This window comes from Diabrotica undecimpunctata, chromosome 8, assembly GCF_040954645.1.
Source record: "Diabrotica undecimpunctata isolate CICGRU chromosome 8, icDiaUnde3, whole genome shotgun sequence".
NCBI lineage: Eukaryota > Metazoa > Arthropoda > Insecta > Coleoptera > Chrysomelidae > Diabrotica > Diabrotica undecimpunctata.
Window position 1 is genome coordinate 143191459 of NC_092810.1, and position 23964 is coordinate 143215422.

Consider the following 23964-nt stretch of genomic DNA (forward strand, 5'->3'; position numbering starts at 1 on the left):
TGGCGTGACGATTGTTGTGTAGTGTGGTCTGTAGATAGACTATAGAGCCTTACACTGTCCTGTATTATTCGGTGAAGATTTCATAAGGGATCCCTATACCCAGGAGCATCGTATGGCAAGTATTTTGATTAAAGTATAACGCATCACCGTGCTATGGGGAAGGTAGGATAGCCTGGAGAGCATTGGAGCTTAGAGGAGCTCCCTGATTTACTCGGAACAATCCCAATGAATTGTATGCCCGAATGTCCATATGGGTTTGCAAGTCTCTACAGGTTGGCTTCACCTACTTCCTTTACTTCTTTTATAGTGTGTGTTATGACATTTTAGTGATGTGGGAAATAATTGCTGCACAATTACAAGGTGACACAGCATAATTGTACACGTAAACATGGCTCCAGAACCCAAAAAAATGATAGATAAATTTTATCTACTAAGAAGTTAGAAATTATTTTAACTTAATACTCTAGACTCATTAAGGGGGAAAGTGGTCCCTCTCTTACTAAAATATATGGCGTGAGGACTTCAAAAATTATGTTAGATAAGGTGGATAATTTAAATATTTCGTCATGAGTTATGTAGTGAATTGGTATGAGTTGCGGAATATATATTATTAAATTAAATTAAATAGTTAATACTCGTTGATAAATCAATATTATTTTCACTAACCTGCTAAAATTTTCTCAGCAAGGAGATCTTGCTTGTTAAGGAAAAGAATAACGGAGATGGTCCTCAACCACCTGTTGTTCCATATTGACTTAAACAGCTCTAGACTTTCTTTGAGCCTGTTCTGAGTCGGATCTTCTCGCAATACCATATTATAAGAGCTGCACGCCGTTACGAAAATTATGGCCGTCACATCATTAAAGCATTGGATCCATTTGCGGCGCTCGTCTCGCTGCCCTCCAACGTCAAACATGCTACAAAAAAAATTATAATATACAATAACCAATATATAAATGGTTTCGCTATACAGTAAGGTCTCTTTTTATACGGATTATTTTTATGGGATTTTGAAGCTGTGCGGCTTGTATTTCATCTAAAAATGTCTATTATTAACTATTATAATTAAATATTAACTATTCACATCCAGATGTCAGTAAAGTAAGAATTTGCAATTCGGGGATTCCCCAGTTACACGAGGTCCCTATTAGATCATCGCGAGTTTAGCATTGAAAGGTATGGTATAACCTGGTATTGTTTTAAAATAATGTTTCTCTTAGCGATGCTTCGTTTTATAATAAGTTGTTTAAAATTTTGCTGATTCTACGTTGCAGTATAATACGCAGCCCGGTTTTCGGATTAAAACGTTTCAAGTGAGTGTCGTAAAGTTTTATTTTTCATTAGAAGAGGTTTTTGCCATCTCAATATCGTAAGTCTAATTTTTTTTATTTTTTTAAGATTTTAGTTGGCCCAATGGAGAAAAAAACATCAAAGACAATCAATTTTGTTGGGAACGAAAATTGCAATTTCAGATCGCTTAGAAAAAAGAGAAGAATCTACGGAAATTGGAAAACATTTTAATTTCGGCGAATCAACTGTACGAGCAATTAAGAAGAATAAAGTTGCTAGAAGAAAATCTATAATTTCTGGTACAAAATTAAGCGCCAAATTTTCATCATACTTAAAAGATGTATTATTAGAGAGAACAGAAAGAGCCATTGCAATTTGGATTGAGGAACTAATTCAAAGACGAATTCCTGTAAGTGGTTAATTAATCCAGGAAAAAGCTCTTCAGTTTTTTAAGTTAATGAAACAGTCAGAGTCACCAACTTTCACTTCCCAAGCTGGTAAAGAATTTTCAGCTAGCAAAGGATGGCTAACTCGGTTTATAAAAAGAAATACACTTCATAATATCAAGATTACAGGAGAGAGTGCTACAGCAGATGAAGCAAAAATATTTCCATAGGAGCTTGCGAAAATTACTGAAGATGGGGACTATTGTGTCGATCATGTACTTAACGATGATGAAACGGGACTGTATTGGCAAAAATGTCTAATCGTACTTACATCGCAAAGGAATAAAAAACTGCAAGTGGACATAATGTACGTAAAGATCAAGTAACATTATTACTTTGTAGCAATGTGAGCTGCAGAACTACATGTCACGATATCGTCAGCTACATAAAAAATTACTAGCATCATCATCGCAAAGTTTTATTACTGATTACATTTTCAGAAAAGGAAGAGCTACACAGAACGAGAATGAAGTTTGTAAAAATCCATTGCCTTTACCGCAAATATCTATTGCAGAGAGTTTCTTCTGACGATGAAGATGATTTTGAGCCACTTCGCAAATGGTGCAAACCATTATCAGATAGCGATGATTAAAAATGTAAATGTAAAACTATATGTACCTATCATCATCATCATTGGCTCCACAACCCATGGTGGGTCTTGGCCTGCTCAAGGATAAGTCTCCATTCTCTCCTATTCTTCACCTTGGCTTTCCAGTTTCGTACTCCCAACATTCTCAAGTCTTCCTCCACCTGATCCTTAAATCGTGCTCTGGGTCTGCCTCTCCTTCTCACTCCATCTATTCTTTGGTTATAAATATGTTTTGGCGGCTCCATCTCATTCATTCTCTCTATGTGACCTAACCACCGCAGCCGGTTTATTTTGATGGACCTAATAATACCAGGTTTGTCATACAGGCGGTGGTAAAGTTCGAAACTATAGCGTCTACGCCATAATCCGCACTCCTGTACTTCTCCATAAATATGCCGGAGTATTTTAGGTTCAAAGCATCTTAAACGTTCTTCATCGATCTTTGTCATCGTCCATGTTTCCGACGCGTAGGTGAGGATGGGCTTGATAAGAGTTGTGTATATCACTAGTTTCGTTCTTTTTGTAACTAGGTTTGTTGTTAAAAATTTTTTTAATCCATACTAGGCTCTATTTGCCAGATATATCCGTCTGTTAATTTCTGCACTTACTGCATTATTCTGATTAATTTGTGAGCCTAGGTATATAAACTCTCTTACTCCTTCGAAAGTATATGTTCCGATCGTTAGATCTTCGGGTTGTGCTGATTGTATATAATTTGATACTTTCATATACTTCGTCTTACTAGTGTTAACCTCTAGTCCCATTCTTTTTGTTGCTGCTTCAAGCGCCTTGAATGATTCGACCACGTCCACCTTTCTTCTTGCAATAATGTCGATGTCATCGGCGTACGCTAGTAATTGTACGCTGCGATTAGTAATAGTTCCTCTGGTTGTTATTCCAGATTCTCTTATCGCTTTCTCTAGCGCAACATTGAATAGAAAGCATGATAGGCTGTCTCCTTGTCTAAGTCCTAAGTGTATGTACCTATTACTTTCCCATAAAATAAAATTAAGTTTTGAATACATGTTTTTTTAAGCTTTTGTATGAATTTCTTTAAGATATTCCAAGTAATTTATCATCTCAGACTATTTCTTTTAATTTCTGCACACTTTTTTGTTTTTGTCTTGGTTTTATGTAATTTTAGGAGGCTACTTCTTCAAGACAAGTAATGTCTTTTTTATGCGATTTTTTTATATGCGCTTTTCTGTGGAACGTATCCACCGCACAAAATGAGACCTTACTGCATACATTTTCTTTAAAATTCAATTTAAGACATCACTGGTATTTATACTTCGTCCCAGTAGAACCAACATTTAAGAAATTCCCTAACAAAAATTTTAGAATTATTTTGACTACAACACAGTTTCAATCAAATAAAATTTATAAAAACATTATTTTAATTCACACAGTGTAAATGGTGGTTAAAAATTCCACGTGTAATTTTTAATTACATCCCGAAGCTTTGTATAATATACACCGAGCTAAAATACAGTGAAATTGCTTTTATTTATTGTATTTCACAAAAAAAAACAAAATGTCAAATTAACTCGAAACAGATGAAAACAAAATAACGCAAATGTTCAAATATACGTCGTTAGATTTACAGTAATAATTATACATGACGCTACAGGAAAAAATGGAAAGTAAATGTACATAAGGTTTTTACTTACTGAAAATTGACTTTATCAACTTGGAAGAGTGTTTCAAAAATTCCACTAGTAAGGACACGACAACGCAGTATATCCTGTTCAGTGGGTGTATAATCTGGCCTTCTGATCACACTAACTTGATCGAGGAAATATTTAGCACAGTCTATGAGTTGGTACTCATTACTTCTATCGAAGGTAGCCTAAACAAAAGAAACATAATTATGTAAATTCTTTTATAGTAATTTAGCAAAATACTACATGTCAGGATGTGTTGGAGTGGTTTTGTCACTCCTGAAGCACATGGATTCTACATATGCGACTTTCATTAGTAATTTAACCCTTTATAGGTTATTAGTACATATTTGTAACACTTGCTGTTAAAGGCGCAAAATTTCGGGCCAATGCTTTTTAAATGCAATAATTTTTTTTTCGAATCCTGAGAAAACTAACAAATGTTTTTGAAAAATTTAAACGCAGAATGAAAGATATAAACAAAAAGTTTTTTGAATGAGATATTTGAAATTAAAAATCACACTAAATTTTCTCTTTTTTTTTTTCACCCCTGTTACTTATTAGAAGTTTTCAGGGACTTTCGGCCCTCAGTAATAATGTATTCTTTCATTCTGCGTTTAAATTTTTCAAAAATACTTATTAGTTTTTTTAGGATTCGAAAAAAATGAATGCATTTAAAAAGCATTGGCCCGAAATTTTGCGCCTACGCTCTTAACTTAATACTCGGATTAAGGGTTTGAAACTGTTTCCGTGGCAGGTCCAAGTTAAAAATCGTATTAATTTTAGATTAACCCAAAATTGATTGTTATGAAAATTACATTTTTAACTAACTAATGTTTGACGTTTCGATTTCCATCCGGAAATCGTTTTCAAAGGATTATTTAAAAATTATGTCTTTTCAAAATTGATGTTTGTCTTACTTGTCCACGTTGTTGCAGGCAACAGCCATTCTTTGGCTGGAAAAATCTGAAAGTGGATTTTTGTGTGACATTCTGATTATTTTGTGTTTCTACATTTTTTATATGTGCATTATGCGGTTGTGTATTGTGTGTTGCATATGTATTGTGGAAGATGTGTCTGCCTGCTAAATTTTGCTGATGGGATTGCTACACATTTTTTTCATTAAGTAGGATGGGAGCTGCTTCCTTACTTGTTATCTTCTTCATATCTGTCTCTATGTTTATTGATGCATATTTCCATTATACTCTGCGCTCTATGTCCCAGGCATGTTTGCATATCTGTGATTTGTCGAAGTCCCTGTTTTTGATATATGTTTCATGCTCATTTAAACTGACACTTGGTGTTCTTGCTGTTTCTCCCACATATAAATTGTTGCATTAACAGGATATTTTATAGATGCAGTTCTTTGATCGCTCTTGTGTGTTGTTAGGTTTGATTTTAGTCAGCATAAATATGAGTATAGTGGTTGTTTTGAAAGTGATTTGGTTACTTCCAATTCTTTTTCATTTTTGTGATAAGCCCTTTACGTATGGTATTGTTGTCATCTTTGAATCCCTTCTTGCGAGTGTTTCTTTATTACTTGTGGGGTTTTGTTGTTTTCTATCTTGCGGAATTCTTTGTTTATAAATGACAAAGGGTAGTCATTTTTTGTTAAGACCTTTGTTAGCATTTCAGGAGGAACATAAACTGCGGAAAGATTTCTGCGGTTAGTACAATTAAACTTAAAGCTAAGAACTAATATTAAACTCAGCAGGCTTCCGGGTTGAACCGCGTCAATTATCACTGCGCCGAGCTTTCGACATCCTCTTTGATGTCTTCTTCAGAGTTTCCGAGACCTGTCTCCCGAACCCGCAGACACTACTGGACTGATCCCCAATCGATACATTACTGCTACTGGTACCAGCGCCCGGTTCATTTATACCGTCGATGGTGACGTGGTTTGAGTGGGTGGAGTGGGGAATTGGCGCGAACATTTGATGATATAAATATATAGATATAGATATTTTCTTTATGAGAGGTCTTCATGCCGAAGGTAACCGGGTGCCGTCATCTCTTTTATTGCGACAATTTGGTCTTTTTTCAATTTCCATGGCTTCTCGGGTAATTCTTGGTTTATAGAAGCGGACGGGGGCTGAGGTTATGGATTTTATTTCAAGTATTAAGCAAATTATGCAATATAAATCATTTTATTTTAAAGTGCTGTTAATTATATTAATTACTTATATTTATTCTTCTTTTTCTTCTTATCCTTCTTTACCTTCCCCTGCTTCTGCTTCTTTAGCTTTTCCTTCTTCAGCTTTTTCTTCTTCAGTTGCTTCGCTTTTTCCTCGATTTCCCCCTTCTTCCGTTTCCGTTGCGTTTCCTTCTTCTACCTCTTCACTAGGTTTTCTTTTCCACCACTTACTCTTTCCAGCTTTATCACTGCCTTCATATTAATTTTGGCATATTTCCAAATGTAAATTTAAGTAGGTATCTTAATACGGGAAAATCAAAATTCTCAGTAACTACTTAAAAAAAAATAATTAAATGAACGCGGAACAGCTGCACCCTCGATTCTTGAGATAGATTGGGGAGATTTGAAAATATATCAACATACACCAAGTCTTTTTTCTCTTTGGTACCCATTCGCTATTGCAAATTTACTCTGGAATCCAGTTAAAGAAAAATTTAACGAACTAATTGAGTTGTGCAGTCCTAAAGAACAAACAGAAGGTGAAGGTGATGGAGAAGGTGAAGGTAGTGATAAAGCTGGAAAGAGAAAGTGGTGGAGAAGAAAACCTAGTGAAGAGGTAGAAGAAGGAGAAGCAACAGAAACGGAAGAAGAAGAAACCGATCAAGAAGCGAAGCAACTGAAGAAGAAAAAGCTGAAGAAGGAAAAGCTAAAGAAGCAGAAGAAGGGGAAGGCGGAGAAGGAGAAGAAGAAAAAGAAGAGTAAATATAAGTAGTTAATATAATTAACAGCACCCTAAAATAATAAGGTTATGTAGTTTCAGAAATCAATTGTGTGACCTGTATGAAGATGGTTTTAACCTTGAGCTGAAATTGAATCGGAATTGCGAACAGAAGTTGAATGTTGATAAATACTATTTTGGATTCTACTATTTGTTTGGCCTATATAAGATCGGAGGCAGTCTGCACAAGGAATTTCATAAACTCTGTGTTGTTCATTTGGAATGTTGTCTTTAATTGATCGGACAAGAGATAAAGAATTCTTCTTGGTTTAAGAATTTGATCGATTTTGTCAGTGACACGTTTGATATAAGGAAGAAAAGCTTTCGTATGATGAGGGTCTGAGTCTTTGGGTTGAGATTGAGTGAGAGATTGATATCTGTGGATGCTCCTTTTGATGTGATTTTCGTGGTACCCGTTTTTGATGAGGTCTTATTTTCATCACTTTGTTTATATAAAATCCCACCCATACCAACCGTTACTTGTATACCAACTCTCATCATCCACCTTCACAAATTAATTCAGTCATTAATACCCTTTACTAGTGTCTAGTGTGTAAACAGTATGATGCGATACGCCTAGAGGAAAAAAATATTAAGAACTACTGAATTAGAAAATTATAATAGGAAAATAGTTGAATCGGAGGAAAATTATGGGACCCAACAAGAGATCACATTAAATTTAAGACTTTACGTCGAGTGGAAGGGTGGTTAGAAGCTAAATCATACTGAACCTAAATCTAAGACACATGAACAGTTCATAACATTCTTTTCTAAAGTTATCTAGTTAAGAAAATATGAACGATGCTTTACATGTTGAATGCAAACTAATAGTGATCATATTTTCTTAAAAACACTTGCACAACATACATTTACCTCTTACCTGTACACCTCTGTCCTTCCAAAGGGCCTCAGTGTGATCATAAAATTCTGGAGGATAGTCAAAATCAGGACCAGTTGCGCAGTCCTGAATCCAATCCACTCTGACTTGGTTTTCAGGTTTTTCTAAAGCTACTGGTGGGCTAAGCGTCGACATTGCCCCCGTTATGGTCTAAAAACAAAAAATAAATATAAGTGATGAATTCGACTATTATTTGATAGAAGTTCATTTTATCTAACAATAAAACACTGAAATTTTTGTTTTCAACACTTCTAAGAAATCTATTATAATTTATTATCAATACAGCTGTTTCGGCAGAATGCCTTTCTCAAGTGTTATATTTTTACTATGTTTTTCTTTTTTATGTGTTTGGCTATTTTTGTTGTATTCTTGCCTGTATATATAATCGAGCAGAAGATACTGGTTTTTTTCTCTGGTGGTGGGAAGACTAATTTCAGGTCTTTCTTATGCAGTTTTTTTGAAACTAAGAAAATTTTTTAACACTAGTTATTGCTTCATCATGCATTAACGACTATATTTTATGGTAGTAAACCACAATTTTAATTAAGACTGTAATTTATTAGATTTCTAATTTGATGCTTGCTATGTTGCCAGATTTACCATTTTTCTAATATCATTAGTTACTTTGGTTTTTTAAATACAACACAATAATTGTGAAGTGAGGATTCCAATAATAATACAATTATTGTATTATTATTGGAATCCTCACTTCAATAAGAGTTCAACCATATGTAACAAAAATAAAACCTTTCAGCAGGGTTCGCAGGTTTAAACCAACATGCTTGAAACTTTGATTGAAACTGGATTTTAAGACAAAAACCTGGTTTTTTTTATTAATTTTTCTCTTTATGTCGTTGATATTATTCTAATAATGAAAACTACAACTCAATAAACTACAAATAAAAATTTGATATTTAAATTTTTAAATTAATATATTTTAAATTATTTTAATAATTAAAACAACTGTAATTTTACACTAGTAATATTTAAATCTTTCTTCATTTTGTTATCTTAACAAAAATAAAATAATTCAAGACCGGTCCTGGTGGAGATTCCTTTTGGGCGTCTCCATTTTATTTTATTATTCAACAAGGTGGTTCCCCTGTCGCATCGTTCGCTGTCAGCGACGGCGCGACGATCAGTTGGCTCAGGGGATTCCCAAGTTGATCTTCTGTGATTCCAGTGTAATGGTTTTGGCACTTCAGAAATATTGGAAATGAGGAGTGCATAAAAAAATTTGAAAGTCAGTCAGTATGAAATGGCAGTTACAGAAGCACATTTTTTATCATATACGCTTGACGAGGGAAAAATCTCCTTACTTAGATTTAACACAGAAAGAGACATCAAAAGCACTGGACTGGCAAAAGAAAAGTATTCTGAAATTGACGTTTTGCCAATAATTCTAAAGTTTCCGGCAAAAAATGTACCTTTTCAAAAATATCTTTTTGAAAACAATGTCACTTCAAAAGTGACACCGATTGAGTGGTGGAAAAGCCACAAAAATATTGATACTAACATCATTATTGTTATTGAACAACTTCACACAGCCCAAACGTCTTCTGGCGTTAAAAAATTGTTTCCTCCTTTGGACTAGCGCAACCGAAACTTCGAAACAGGTTGGGTACAATAAAAGCCTCCAAACTGATGTTTTTAATACATCTGCCGCAAATGAAGATAAATCAATTTTATGTTTGTATTTTTGAACTTAGTTATTTTGAATATTATTACGTTTGAAGATGTTTTTTTTTGTTGTATTAATTTTTTGTGTGTGTAAATAAAAATAAAAGTCTTAATCATTTTTTCATTGTTTATTACTATTATTTTATAAAATTATTTATTGTATACCCTACTTCTCAGTTCCACAGCGTTTTGAAGTAATTCAGTACATGTACAATGCTGTCATTTTGACATTAAATCGTAAAACTAACGTTAGATTGAGGTTTGTTGAAAAGTTTTGTAAAATAAACTGTATTAATAACTAAAGTTGACAGTTATTTTATGTGTTTTTAAAAGCTTACAATAAAGATGGTGTTTAATGAATAAGAGCGAATTATTTTTATAATTATGAGGGGTTACGGCGATAGAAAAAAATCTTATAGTGAAGTAGTCAACTTGTTCAACAATACTTTCCCAAAATATTCTCCTACCCATAAAGGTGGGTACACATATGCGAGTAGAACTGTTCGCGAACCGTTTGTGAACGCTATATTCGTTAATTTGTACGACGGGACGAACCGCTTGCGAGCTGTTCGTTCGTTGCTCGTCAGGAACCACAGCCTGTCGGTTTTTGGGACGAACACAAAGAATGTTCGCAGAACTATAAATTGTGTCTATAAATTGTTTCTGCAAGTGTGCGATGAGATCATTCGGTTAAACAAAATTGCTGAACGAGCGCGGCTTATTCAAAAGTAACGAGAGAAATTAATAACAGATAATCTAAACAAAATACCGAAATGTTTAGAATAACGAAGTAAATTAATTCTCGGTTTGTTATTAGATACTTAGGGTATTGGATAGCCTGAACATAAACATATTTTCAACGAACTCTTCGCGAACAGCTCACGAGCAGTTCGCAAACAGTTCGGCTCGCATATGTGTACCCGCCTTAAGGCGACGCGACGGTACAAAAAATTGTAAAGCGCTTTGATGAAGGTGGACGAGTAAAATATAGCATTCGAAAAGGTAGACCAAAAACTACTATAAATTACAATTAAAACTTTAGATTTAATGCAGAGCTTCGTTGAAGATCCACGAAGATCCTCACTCAGAACTGCACAAATACGTAATGTAGCAGTCTTGCGTGTACTACACAAGAATTCACTGGAACACTAAAAAATCTAGTTGTTATTTACGTTAGGAGTGGGAATGTAAATTGCAAAAATTTAAGGTATTGGAGTGAGGTAGATCTACACTGGATACGTGAAAACCATACTCAAAGACCACAAAAACTAAGTCTATGTTCGGTTATAGTGGGTACTGAGGTAATTGGGTCATTTTTATAGAATAACAAACGATAGTTATAAAATGGTACTTAAAAATGAAATTGTACCTGTCCTGAAAAACAAGTTTGGATCCAATTTTAATGAAATATAGTTTCGGCAAGACGGAGCTGCAGCTAATTTTGGTGTAACTGTTCGACGTTATTTAGATCAGACATTTCCCGGACGAGGGATTGATAAATTATGTAGTATTGAATGTCCTCCTCGTTCACCTGATTTGAATCCTACAGATTATTTTTATTAGGAATACAACAACAGCAAGATGATTTACAATCTAATTTAGAAAGACAAATAGTTGTACTAGAAAGAAAAATGAATGCCAAAGTTTCTTTATCTAATTATTGTTTCAGTACTAATGTCGAATCTGAACAAACAGATTCATCATCTTCCATAGTTGACGTTGTCTTGTCTCTAACGGCAAGAGTCGTTAGAGCTCTATGGGCAGCAGCATCGAAAGCAGGCTTTTTAGAGTCAGCTGGACATTTGATATCAAAAGCATAACGAGCCTGGAATTGACGCAGGATTTATTTCTAGTGCGCATGAAACTGACACTGATCAAGACGATGTTACAGAACCTGACAATATACGATAACAGCACTTTTCTATTACTAATGACAGAAAGCAAATGGCGAAAGCATGTTCCTCCTCGTAATGTCAGAACCGGCCAAGAGAAGATAACCACCAAATTACCTGGAGTTATCGGTGATGCTAGAAATAGTTGGATGTACATGTTTGATAATGTAAATATACAAAAAATTCAAGACAGATTTAAATCTAAATATGATACGCAACTAACAAATTCTGAGGAAATTTAAGCTTTAAGCTTTTATATGGTTACTTTATTTAGCTGGTGTTCAACATGGAGGTAGGAAAAACATGTCAGAATTTCGCGCTATTGGCGGCATGGGATCGGAAATATTTACAGCTGCACTGTCTCAGAGAAGATTTGAATTTCTGGTGAAATCATTATGATTTGATAATTTCAACACTAGGGAAGAAAGAAGACAAGAAGATAAGCTGGCTCCAGTTCGACAAATGATGGATACCTTCGTACAAATCTGTAAAGTGCATTATTTAGTAGGGGAATATGTTACACTTGATGAAATGCTTCTTGCATTTGGAGGAAGGTGCATGTTTAAAATTTACATGACGAAAAAACCTAATAAGTATGGGCTCAAAATGTTTGCTACAGTTGATGCCCACACATTTTACACACATCATTTAGAATTGTACGCAGGAACGCAGCTAGATGGACAATATAAAACAAATAATTCAGCTACTGCTGTAACAAAAATAATGGTGCAACATTTATCTCAGTCTGGTAAAAACGTTACTATTGATCGTTGGTTTGCCAGTTTTTAATGAGAAAATTAATGTTTAATATTTGGTCCTGATAGACCCTACCAGTGGATTTGTGTCATAAGAAAGTCACCCGTGGAAAGGAGGGATATGGATGTTTTGCATAAATCCAAACTGACATATCGCATATTACACAAAAAATCCAGTAGTTTCATTTTCCAAGATCTTTAATTTTATAAATATGTACTAACATACTCATTCTACATTCTTCTGGCATTTGTGCCAGTTTCATAATTCTGTTAGCGAATGTGTTTCATTAACGGTTTCCATATTTCTCCAGTGATATTTCCTAGTTTCCTTTAGTTTTTTTACCTATATGTATATCTTTAAATAAATTATTTAATTTTCTATTATTTTTTGTGTAATACAATACAATATTTATATATTAAATAAAAACTTTGTTTCTTCATTTTTTTGGCATTTATTTTTGAATTTCTTTTGTAACTTCTTGCTCTAAGATTACATGGATGGAAAATAACTGAAACCTCATTAAATGGAAATAAAATCACTGTTTAAATTCACCATTAGAAGGTACTTAATTTTAAAGCTTTGTTCAAACTAAAAATTTATCTGATAATATTTTATTTTAATAACAAAGAACAATGTCATGATTCTAAAATTGTTACAATCCATATTTGAGAGTTGTAAATTATTGGCAAATCTGTGGTATGCGTAAAGTAACAAATCTTTAAATCGCGTATTGTTCTTTAATACTTTTTATCAATTGTGTTTTCATTTTATTCCCAACACATTCACTTGACGGAAGACCATACTACATGCTTACTATAATAACCAAATCGATTGTAGCACAGTACGCACGAATGTTGGTGGGAATTTGTATTTGTATTTGAGAATTGTATTTCTAATTTAAACAACAGATGAAATATTAACTATTCCAGAAAGAAGTAATTGACTGCATCATCATCGAATGAAATAGATATGTAAGTTAGCATGTCCATTTTATAAGGCCGAATCCGGACGAAGACTATAATTTATTGCTAATTTATTACAGAAATAAAAAATTTATTACTGCAACCGTTTCCGAGAAACAATAATTATGCTAACTTTACCGTAAAGCTAGCATAGCCATAGCTCTATCTCTGAAATGAAAAGGGCTACAGGGCCCATCTTGGCGGCGTATTTTATTGCTAATTAATTGCTATTGATTGGTACATTGAGTACCCCCAAAAACTACCCCATCACCCCCAAGGGCAAAACTCACCTCCGGAGAAATCGTGATAACAACCAAAAAAGTTTCAACGAGAAAAGAGAACCACCAGCACCTAATTGCTGAAGGTTTACGCCAAGAAACAATTTATTGCTGCAACCCTTTTATAATTTTATATAATATGAATAAGTATAAATCCTATGAATGATATCAAATCAAATCTTCATTGGCAAGTATATATTTTCCATATTCGTATCATTACGATTTTTTTTCTTTTACAATTATTTTTTCATACTATTTTTTGTACATAATATAACTGTATAAATAAATAACCTGCATTAAAATTATATAACCAATCGCAGAATAAATCAGCATTGCTATAAAATCACAAATAACGACAAATCGTCGTCTAGACAATTATGCAAAACCGATTAAAAAATGGGCTTAACAAGCCCATTTTTAACTCGTTAAGCCCACTTCTCTTTATTATAATGGACGAAAAATACGAGCAGTACGTAAAGGTCATGGTTACAGAATGGGGAACAAAGAAATCCAAATATTATGTTATGCAGATAAGTTATCAAATGGACGAAAAAGTATTGGCAGACCAACAAAAAGATTGTGCGATAATTTAAACAATTTAGGAGGCTAATATTAAAGAAGAAACAGGCTTTAAAGCCTACATACAAAAAGGAAGAAGAAGACAATTAAAAAATGGGATCATGAACTTATAAAGTAAAATTCATCAAATAAGAGTAAACGCCTGGAAACAAGAAATAATACCGCAATAATAGTGTGGCGCTATGATTACACCAGTATATAGGAATGGAAAACAGAACACATATTCTGTCTGTGTCGCTATCTTGTTGGTAGGTTCTGTCTTCCTGCCAGCGGTATTACGTACTTTTCTTTGCCCACTTTTGCATTTAAATTGCATAATAGTTTATTGATGTCATGATTAGAAAGCTTCGTTGTGTATAATTGATTTAGGGAGTCGTAGATTTCCTCTTTATCATCCGCACTCCATGCGCATTCCTTGCGTCGTGACAGATTTATTCACATCATGAGATTCATAAATTGTGCCAATAACACTCTTCTCGAACCCAACGATAAACTGAAAAAACTCAGACCTCTTATCAATAAGATCAATACTAACTTTCTAAGACATTACATTCCGGATCAAGAAATCGCCTATGATGAAAGCATGATAGAATACTTTGGGGAACATGAATGTAAACACTATATTCGAGGAAAACCCATCCGGTTTGGATATAAAGTCTCATGTATCAATTCCAAAAACGGTTACCTTATCAATTTTGAGGTTTATTAGGGAAATATGCCAAATTCTAATCGAAAGCATTAAGAAAAATTTGGTTAAGCAACAGCTCTGGTATTACTACTTATTAGAGATGCCCGAGGAAACTAGTTCTTTGCCATATCATTTTTATTTTGAGAACCTATTCACATCCATCGATATTCTTTGTTATTAAAAAATTGGTTATGAAGCAACAGGGACAGTTAGAGAAAATAAACTAGCAAAGAAGTGTCCACTCCGGACAGTAAAAGAGTTAAAAAAGACACATAGAGGTACTTATGACTATGCCGTAACCACAGATCAACAAGTAATGGTTACACACTGGATGGGTAATTCTGTAGTTACTGTAGCATCAACTGTTCATAGAGTTTCTCCAGTATCGAATTCAAGCCGCTACTCATCGGCTGAAAAAAAGAAAATAGGGACTGCTAGACGTAATTGGATTCGAAAATACAATGCATTTATGGGGGGTACCGATCAAATGGACGAGTATACAAATGTTTATAGAGTTGGAATTAGAGTCAAGAAATGGTGGTGGCCCATCTTTACTTTACTACTTGATACATCTATCCAAAATTCGTGGATAATATATAGAAAACATCACCCAGGTGAGTAAGAGGTAAGTGTATTTAAAAAGATTTCAAAACCTACCTAGAGCTGCTGGATGACCATCCACATATTTACCTAAAAGCAGGATTGCTGTCGATATTAGGTACGATCATAGTGATCAATATGTTGAGTATGTTCCGAATAATAAAAGAAGACGTTATGCTGGCAGTCAAGCACCATCGAGCGCTGTGAGAACACAATGCGGCAAATGCAATGTAGAGTTGTGTATTCAGTGCTTTAGTGACTTTCACAAACAAAATTGAAGCTTTGTAAGCAATTTTCATATTTTCATAATTTTTGTAAAATTAACAATAAAAATACATCTTTTCAAATACTTGTTTACTTTAGTATGTAAGTAGTATAGGGGACTACTGTGTCATACATGGTACATGGTGTAATATTGTTGGTGTAAGATATTAGTTATGTACAATATTTGGACACCCTATTATATAAAAAATTAAAAACTACAGCAAATTCCACAATTTTAAAATTCAGTATGCAATGGTTTAACCGAGAATATAGTTAAATTGACCGCTTATTCTTACGATGTAGATTCATTCTATAATTTGTTTAAAATATAACAGCTTTGATTTTACTCTTTTATTTATTACAAAACCAAATCCTTTTATTATTAGAGTTATTAGAGATTGCACATAGTAAACATATCAAAGAAAAATATTATTGATAACTCTAATAACTAAAATAAAAGAGATTAACATTTCAAATGCATTTAAGCAAAAAATGAAGGTTCAAAAAATTAAGGATTGACAAAAAGTCAGATCTTTAAAACCTCATATAATTCTCGGACTATAAACCGTGGTAGAAATTATTATAAAATTAATATTTAGCGGCGTTGCGACAGTTGTTTTCTTGGAGTTCAAACCCTGTATACATCCGCCTTGTTGCAGTTCCTTATTACATAAAATATGACATATAAAGTAGCCTTGCCAGAGTCATTTTGATATCCTAAATGGGTTCATTTTAATGTTATTTTCGTTTTTATTTATGCTACCTTATACATTTCTGACTGCTTTTAGTAAGGTGGTAGCGGTGAAATGCTAATAATATTTTAACCGGAATATCGTCATACATTGTTGTAGTTAAGTCAATCAAAACTAAATGCGTTTCTCTAATCACTGCCACTCGTTTTTCTGCAATTTGTTTAAAATAAAAAAATTAAGTTTGGTAGTAAAATTAATACAATATACCAGAATACGAACGAGTATGAAAAATAGTCCAGGACGCGTTAAAGATTCCATGTTCTTCGTTTTCTATCCACAAAGTATATAATAAAATACTAAAATTGACACTAATTCATCGGAACTATTAAAAACTTATCAAAAAAAACAACCCCTACAACCTATGTTTAAAAGATATAGAATATAGAAGAAGAATAGATATAGAAGTTTAAAAGAATGTAGAAACATTAAAACGAACTAGAACAACTGTAGAGAGTTACCAGACAAAGAGAAGAGAAGAGGATACACAAAAGAAGAAAAAAAACGAAACCACCTACATGAGGAACTTAAATATATAGAAAACCTCAACAGAGAAAGAATTCAGAGCATTCTATAAGAAAGTTAACATCAACAAAAAAGAATTCAAGTCAACCACAAGACAATGCAGAAGTCAGAATGGCGACCCATTAACAACAAGGAAATATGTATTGAATAGATGGGTGGAATACTTTTAGCCCAGTCTAGTTATGCAAAAATCGTCGATTTCACGGCAAAAATTTTCGCAGATATCTGAAGCTTTTAAGACGTAGGTGGGGGTTACTAGATGACGAATAGATGAAAAAGTACTCTTATTTTTACCTTGCGTTCTTTTTTAACAATAATTTATGGTCACAATTTTATTTTTTGCCCGCCCAAGTTTTTTCTCTTATATTTTACATAAACAATATTTATATCATTTATTTATATCAAGAATATCTTTATTTTTCCGTTTTTTAAATTAAAATTAATAAATAATGTACGGAGATATTTGCAAAAAAGCAGTTTTTTTGGACTAATTTATAAGTTTTATTAATTTTTTTATTAACAAAATAAAATGTTATTAATACAATTAAATATCGAGGAATTACCGTCTTTTAAATTTGTACGAAATTTCCCTCCGATCGGTCAAATAGTTTAAAAGTTATTTAATTTATTTATCTCTAAGACTAAATATTTAAAGTATTGAACCTTGCTCTATTAATGATGCTAGACACATTTAGCAAATTTCATAGGATTCTTTAAGACTTAAACTATCTCAGAAGTTAAAAATGCATATTGCGTTTTTATCGAAATTATTTACAAACTAAACGTTTGAAAAAGGGGTATGTTTTTTACTTATAAACAATTGTAATAACTTCTATATTTTTCAAGCTACAGACTTGTACGTACAACCACTGGATAGCTGGTAAAAAAACTCGGAATTAGGAACGAAGTGACTATTTTTTTAAAAATAATATCCCCATTGTTTATGAACATTAGGAAGTAAAATTTGCACAAATTTTGAATGAATATCTAAACTTTATATTGAAACTTATAGCTATAAAATTTATCCATTTTTTCGAAACTTACAGCTCTTCGAAACGAAGGTACTTTCGAAAGATCGACAAAGGGAAATGGAGGGGATAACTGTTTCAGCTCCGTTTTTTTTTTCGAGATCGGAACTTCAAATTGAAACAGTAGGAAAAATTTACATTATATCGACTTCCATTGCAGCTAGAAGCCTCTTAGAAACCTCGTAGAAATTGAGTCCATTTGAAATTCACCGTAAACACTTACTTTTTTTTTATACATTTGGCTGAAATAGTCTGTCCTAGTATTAATAATGAGAACATAAGTTTCACCCCCCGGAAAAACAACATATATTTTTTTTCATTTTATATCAATGATGTAATAATACTTATATATTTTATAAATTAAATTTCAGGTAATTTTTTACACATTATATTATTATATTCCTTATATTAATTATAATCATTTACTACTTTGACGATCTATATGTTTATATGTATATGTGTATAGGTATATGTACAGTACGAGGACGGAAAACACATTTATTTATATATCTAAATATCTCCAAAGATCACAGAATATTACGTCCTCGTGTCTCTACCTTTTATATGTATTCCTGTGAATAGGAGAAAGTCATCGATATAATAAAAAACAGGTAATATATCTTAGTATGCGTAAAAAAGGCGGGATCAGTAGCAGCTGCCACGTTCCAAAATTTCGTCAAAATAGTCCCTAACTTTGTTCCTATTGGTCATAGAAGGTTTTTTTATAAATGTGAGTTTTTTACCAGTCATCCAATGGTTGTACGTACAAGTCTGTAGCTTGAAAAATATAGAAGTTATTACAATTGTTTATAAGTAAAAAACATACCCCTTTTTCAAACGTTTATTTTGTAAACAATTTCGATGAAAACGCAATATGCATTTATCTTCTGAGATAGTTTAAGCCTTAAAGAATCCTATGAAATTTGCTAAATGTGTCTAGCATCATTAATAGAGCAAGTTCAATAGTTCTAAGTTAGTCTTAGGGATAAATAAATTAAATAACTTTTAAACTATTTGACCGATCGGGGGAAAATTTCGCACAAATTTAAAAGACGGAAATTCCTTGATGTTTAAATGTATTAATAACATTTTATTTTGTTAATAAAAAAATTAATAAAATTTATAAATTAGTGCAAAAAAAAACTGCTTTTTGCAAATATCTCCGTAAATTATTTATAGATTTTGATTTAAAAAACCAAAAAATAAAGATATTCTTGATATAAAAAAATGATATAAATTACCGTTAAAAAAACGCAAGGTAAAAATAAGAGTACTTTTTCATCTATTCGCCATCTAGTAACCCCCACCTACGTCTTAAAAGCTTCAGATATCTGCGAAAATTTTTGCCGTGAAATCGATGATTTTTGCATAACCAGACTGGGCTAAAAATATTCCATCCATCTATTCAATATATATTTCTATAATTTTTTTTCTATAAAATGTCTATAATAATATAAATATTATATATATATATATATATATATATATATATATATATATATATATATATATATATATATATATATATATATATATATATATATTATAAAAAACTAGCCACAAACAAATCACCCGGAATAGATAATCTCACAGCTGAACTATATAAAGAAGGTGGTCATGATACCATAATGGCACTACAGCAGCTTATAAAAGAAATATGGACACAGAAATCGCTTTCCAATGAGGAATACTTTGCATCATACACAAAAAAAGGAGATATCTGAATGCTCTAACCACAGAGGAATTACGCTGTTAAATGCAGCTTATAAAATATTTTCCACAGTACTATGTCACCATATGCAGATGCGGATAGTAGGAAAATACCAGGCTGGTTTCAGAGGTGGTAAGTCTACAAATCATCAGATTGCAACTATGAAACAAATTTTGAAAAAGACTGGAATATGGCATTGATACTCATCACATATTTATAGACTACAAAGCAGCCTGCGACTCTGTCACTGATCAGTTGGTAAATTTAACAAAACTAACTCTTGAAAAAGTTGAATGTAGAGTACGAATTCAGGGGAAACTGTCTGAACCTTTTAAAACAAATAACGGGCAGCGCAAGGGAGACCCTCTCTCCTGTATACTGTTCAATCTGGCTCTGGAAAAAGTAATACGTATGTCACAAATCACAACCATTGGTTCAATATGTAATAAATCAGTGCAGATCTTGGCTATGCTGATAATATCAATATTGTTGGGAGAACGGAAAACGCTGTACGAGAAGCATATGTAGCATTAAAAGAATCAGCTATAAAAATGGGTTTAATAATAAACACCAACAAAACGAAGTATATGAAAATAAGCCGCAACCGCAAAACCTACGCCAACTGGTTATAGAAAACGACGTCATCGAAGCAGTGAACGAATTTGTATACCTGTAACACTGAAAATAATACTACCGCAGAGATAAACCCATCGAGCAAAAAGACAGAAGAGGGAATGTAAAGGTTGTTGGGGTAAAAATATTGTTAGACGGGAAGTGTCATTTTGAGAGGCCACATTAAACAAGGAAAAAGAGAGTCTCTTTCCTTGTTCACGAAATCAAATTTAGTTGGGTTATGATATTGTTTGTCCCAACTGTCACATGAAAGCTTATTTATATTGAAGTTTTTTAACAATTGTGTTATTATCGTTATAATTTAATTAAAACTTTTTCGTCTAAGACACATTCTGAAAAATATTTTATATCTACTGTTTTATGACCTTATAAAAAACCATGAAATATTTTTCTAATTAAAACAATCATTATATTAAAATTTTCAAACTTTGTACTAATTTCATTAGATAAATTAGAACCCCTACACCAATACAAGACTTTTTAATTCAATATAGGTATAACACCGGAGTGATTCCCACAGATTGGCTCAAATCCATCTTTGTCGCAATACCTAAAAAACACAATGCGAGAAAATGCTCATAATATCGATTAATTAGCCTAATGAGCCACACACTTAAAATTTTCCTAAGAATCACAACAGAATTAGACGCAAATGCGAAGAAGATCTCGAAGACACCCAATTTGGTTTTAGAAATGCTATGGGAACCAGGGAGACACTTTTTGCGCTTAACATCCTATTACAAAAATGCTGTGACCAAAGAAAATATGTATTTGCATGTTTCGTGGACTTCGAAAAGGCATTGGATAAATTACAGCATGTAAAATTAATGCAAATACTGAAAAATATCGGAATAGATGACAAGGATATTCGTGTCCTTAAAAATTTGTACTATAATCAAACTGCTATCGTAAAAATTTGAGATAACTACACCGATGAAATCTCCATACAACGAGGCGTCAGACAAGGTTGCATTTTGTCGCATTGTCGAATGTAAACATTGTTCAATGTTTACTCGGACCAGTTATTTAAAAAGGCACTTGAGAGACAACCATATGGAATAAAAATCAACGGGGAACTACTTAATGCTTAATGTGATTAGATATGCAGACGATACAGTAATTCTGTCAGATAATATTGAAGGTCTCCAAATTCTACTTGATCGTATTCACGAAGTAGGAGAGGAAATGGGCATAAAAATAAACTCAAACAAAACCAAATTTTTAGTGTTTAGTCGTGACCCACATCCCGATGCAAAACTTCAATTAAACGGAGTCCAAGTTGAGAAAGTCCACAAAATGACATATTTGGGAACTGTGATAACGGACCAACTAGATCCAGACATAGAAATAAAACGTAGAATAGCAATGACTAAAACTACTTTTATGAAAATGAAGTAATTTCTTTGCAATAATCATTTAAGTTTAGAACTAAGACAAAGAATGGTTAAGTATTATGTTTGGTCCGTACTTTTGTATAGTGCAGAAGTGTGGATGCTAAAAGTATCGATCATGAACAAAATTGAAACATTGGAAATGTGGGTTAATAGACGAATGTTGAAGATACCATGGACAGTAAGGAAAACTAATGAAGAAGTACTAAGGAGCGTCAATAAAAATAGAGAACTGCTAAAGACTGTTATATCGAAAAATGTCTTATCTGGGACATATAGTAAGGGGAAGTCAATATAAAATATTACAACTGATCCTTAAAGGCAAAATAAAGGGCAGTAGAGGTGTAGGAAGAAAACAAGTTTCTTGGTTAAAAAACATTCGTGAATGGACACAGATATCAAATGCAGGACAATTATTCCATATTGCAGAAGATCGAGAAGCCTTCGAAAATGGTGATCGCCAACGTCAGATAATTCTGATATGGCACACGCGAAGAAGAAGAAGAAGACACCACTGTTGTATGATTATTGTGAAGTGTCGTAAAATTTAAATTTGGCGCCTTTGCATTTCCGGATATGTCCACAATATTAAGAGGCCACTTTTATGAATTTTGGTCTCCTTTTCATAATGATTAGATTCCCTCTTTTGTCTTTTTGCTCGATGCATAAACCGCAGAATTTACACGGCCAACAGATGCTTTTTTGAGCTCAATCTCCTCCTTAAATTCACAATTATATCGAGAAATACAGAAATAAAACTTTACAAAATAATAATACGCCCATTTCTAATGTATATCATGTAAAATCATGTTAGGATGTTTCGAAAGAAAAGTACTAAGGTAGATCTATGGAGCAGTGAATGACAATAGAGTGTGGAGAAGACGATACAACTTCGAACTTTATAGAATATACCAAGAACCAGATATCGTAAAACATATTAAGATAGGACGTCTGAGGTGGGTAGGGCATGTAATGCGGATGGAACAAAATGACCCAGCTAGAAAAACGCTCCTTGATAGACCCATTGGCCAGAGAAAAAGAGAAAGACCCAGAACAAGACTCCTTGATAACATCGATGAAGACATGAGAAATATGGGAATACGTGATTGGCGGAGAAAGGCGATGGATATGGACGACTGGAGAGAAATTCTTGAGGAGGATAGGACCCACGCAGGGTTGTAAAGTCAGAATGATGATGATGATGATGATGAAGGAAAAGATTGAATACGCCAAACATATAGTAGAGATCAATGGTAGACTTTGGATAAGATCTATGTACGAGTGAATGAATATTGGTCAAAAAAGAAGATTATTCATTTCAGTGTATTGACTGGTAATAAATAGATTATCATTGTTGTATAGGGTGATAATTTTCGGTCCTATTAAATCAAACAAGAATATAATGCGTTTGTTTAACTAATAATTACGATCAGTTTCTTTATGATATGATGTACAGTATCTCACTATTATAACATTAGTGTGTCATCGGCATGCAAAATACTGATCATCTTTTTTCATTGCAGCGAACAATTTAAAAATAATCCCAACATTATATTAAAAGAGTCAACAAAACAAAGTAGTGTAAGCTTGTACCATACTGTACACTTTAGCGGAGTTTAAGTTAACCATGTAATAATTAATTTTCGCACTCTTAAATTCAAACAATTAATTTGGACTTTGACCTCAATCGTTTAAACTATAAAATATGTTATTTTACCAAAAAAAAAATAACATAAACTACATAATCATTGTATGCCTCAAATTTGTTAATAATTCGTTCGTTTAATTATTGCTTTAAAATTTAATTTCCTAAAACATCTAATATAATAGTATAATGTATCCGGTAAACCAGCATTTATGTAATATTAAGTTTTATAGTTTTTATTAACAGAAATCTACGGTGAAGTAACTGAAATGAAATAAACAGTTTAACAAAGATCTGATTCTGGTCCTGCGTGATGTTCTGTTTCGTTTATGATTTGATGGTTTTACATGCATAGAAATTTTATTATATTTCTTCTAATTCTTAAGATGCCTATGCACTAAGGATGTTGGCAACTTTATTTGCTGATGCTCCCAGTAATAGTTAATGAAAACCACTTGAAAACCACTTTTTAAGAATATAGAGCCAGGAAATTTTTCGTCTACTCTTCTGTCTTGTGTTTTCCTTGCAATATTAGCTGCAGGAGACTACAAGTCCTTCATATCTTGGAAAACGGTAATACGTAACATAAAGATCTCTCTACAGCTGGTTCCGAAAAAAAAACTAGTACGACTCTTAAAGCGCATTTTGTAGAAAATTGAGCAGTGTATTTTGAAGGATTAATACATATTATTTACATACTGTCACTATCACTGCAAAATCTTAAAATTTGTCAGATAATTTATTCTGTTCAACCTCAAAAAATTGCTCCACATGCTAGCAAAGAACT

The 23964-nt window shown here is 32.9% G+C and overlaps 1 protein-coding gene across 2 annotated transcripts in view; it reads right to left on the reverse strand.

The window, feature by feature from the left end:
- The window catches only part of Galphas (G protein alpha s subunit), a 72804-nt gene that overhangs the window by 24691 nt on the left and 24149 nt on the right, over positions 1 to 23964 (reverse strand). For both annotated transcript variants that reach the window (XM_072541266.1, XM_072541265.1), the window contains exons 3-5: positions 7779 to 7946; positions 3996 to 4174; positions 667 to 917 (exon numbers count right to left, since the gene is read on the reverse strand). In XM_072541266.1, the coding sequence (XP_072397367.1) occupies positions 667 to 917; positions 3996 to 4174; positions 7779 to 7946 (598 nt within the window). The remainder of the gene's footprint in view (positions 1 to 666; positions 918 to 3995; positions 4175 to 7778; positions 7947 to 23964) is intronic.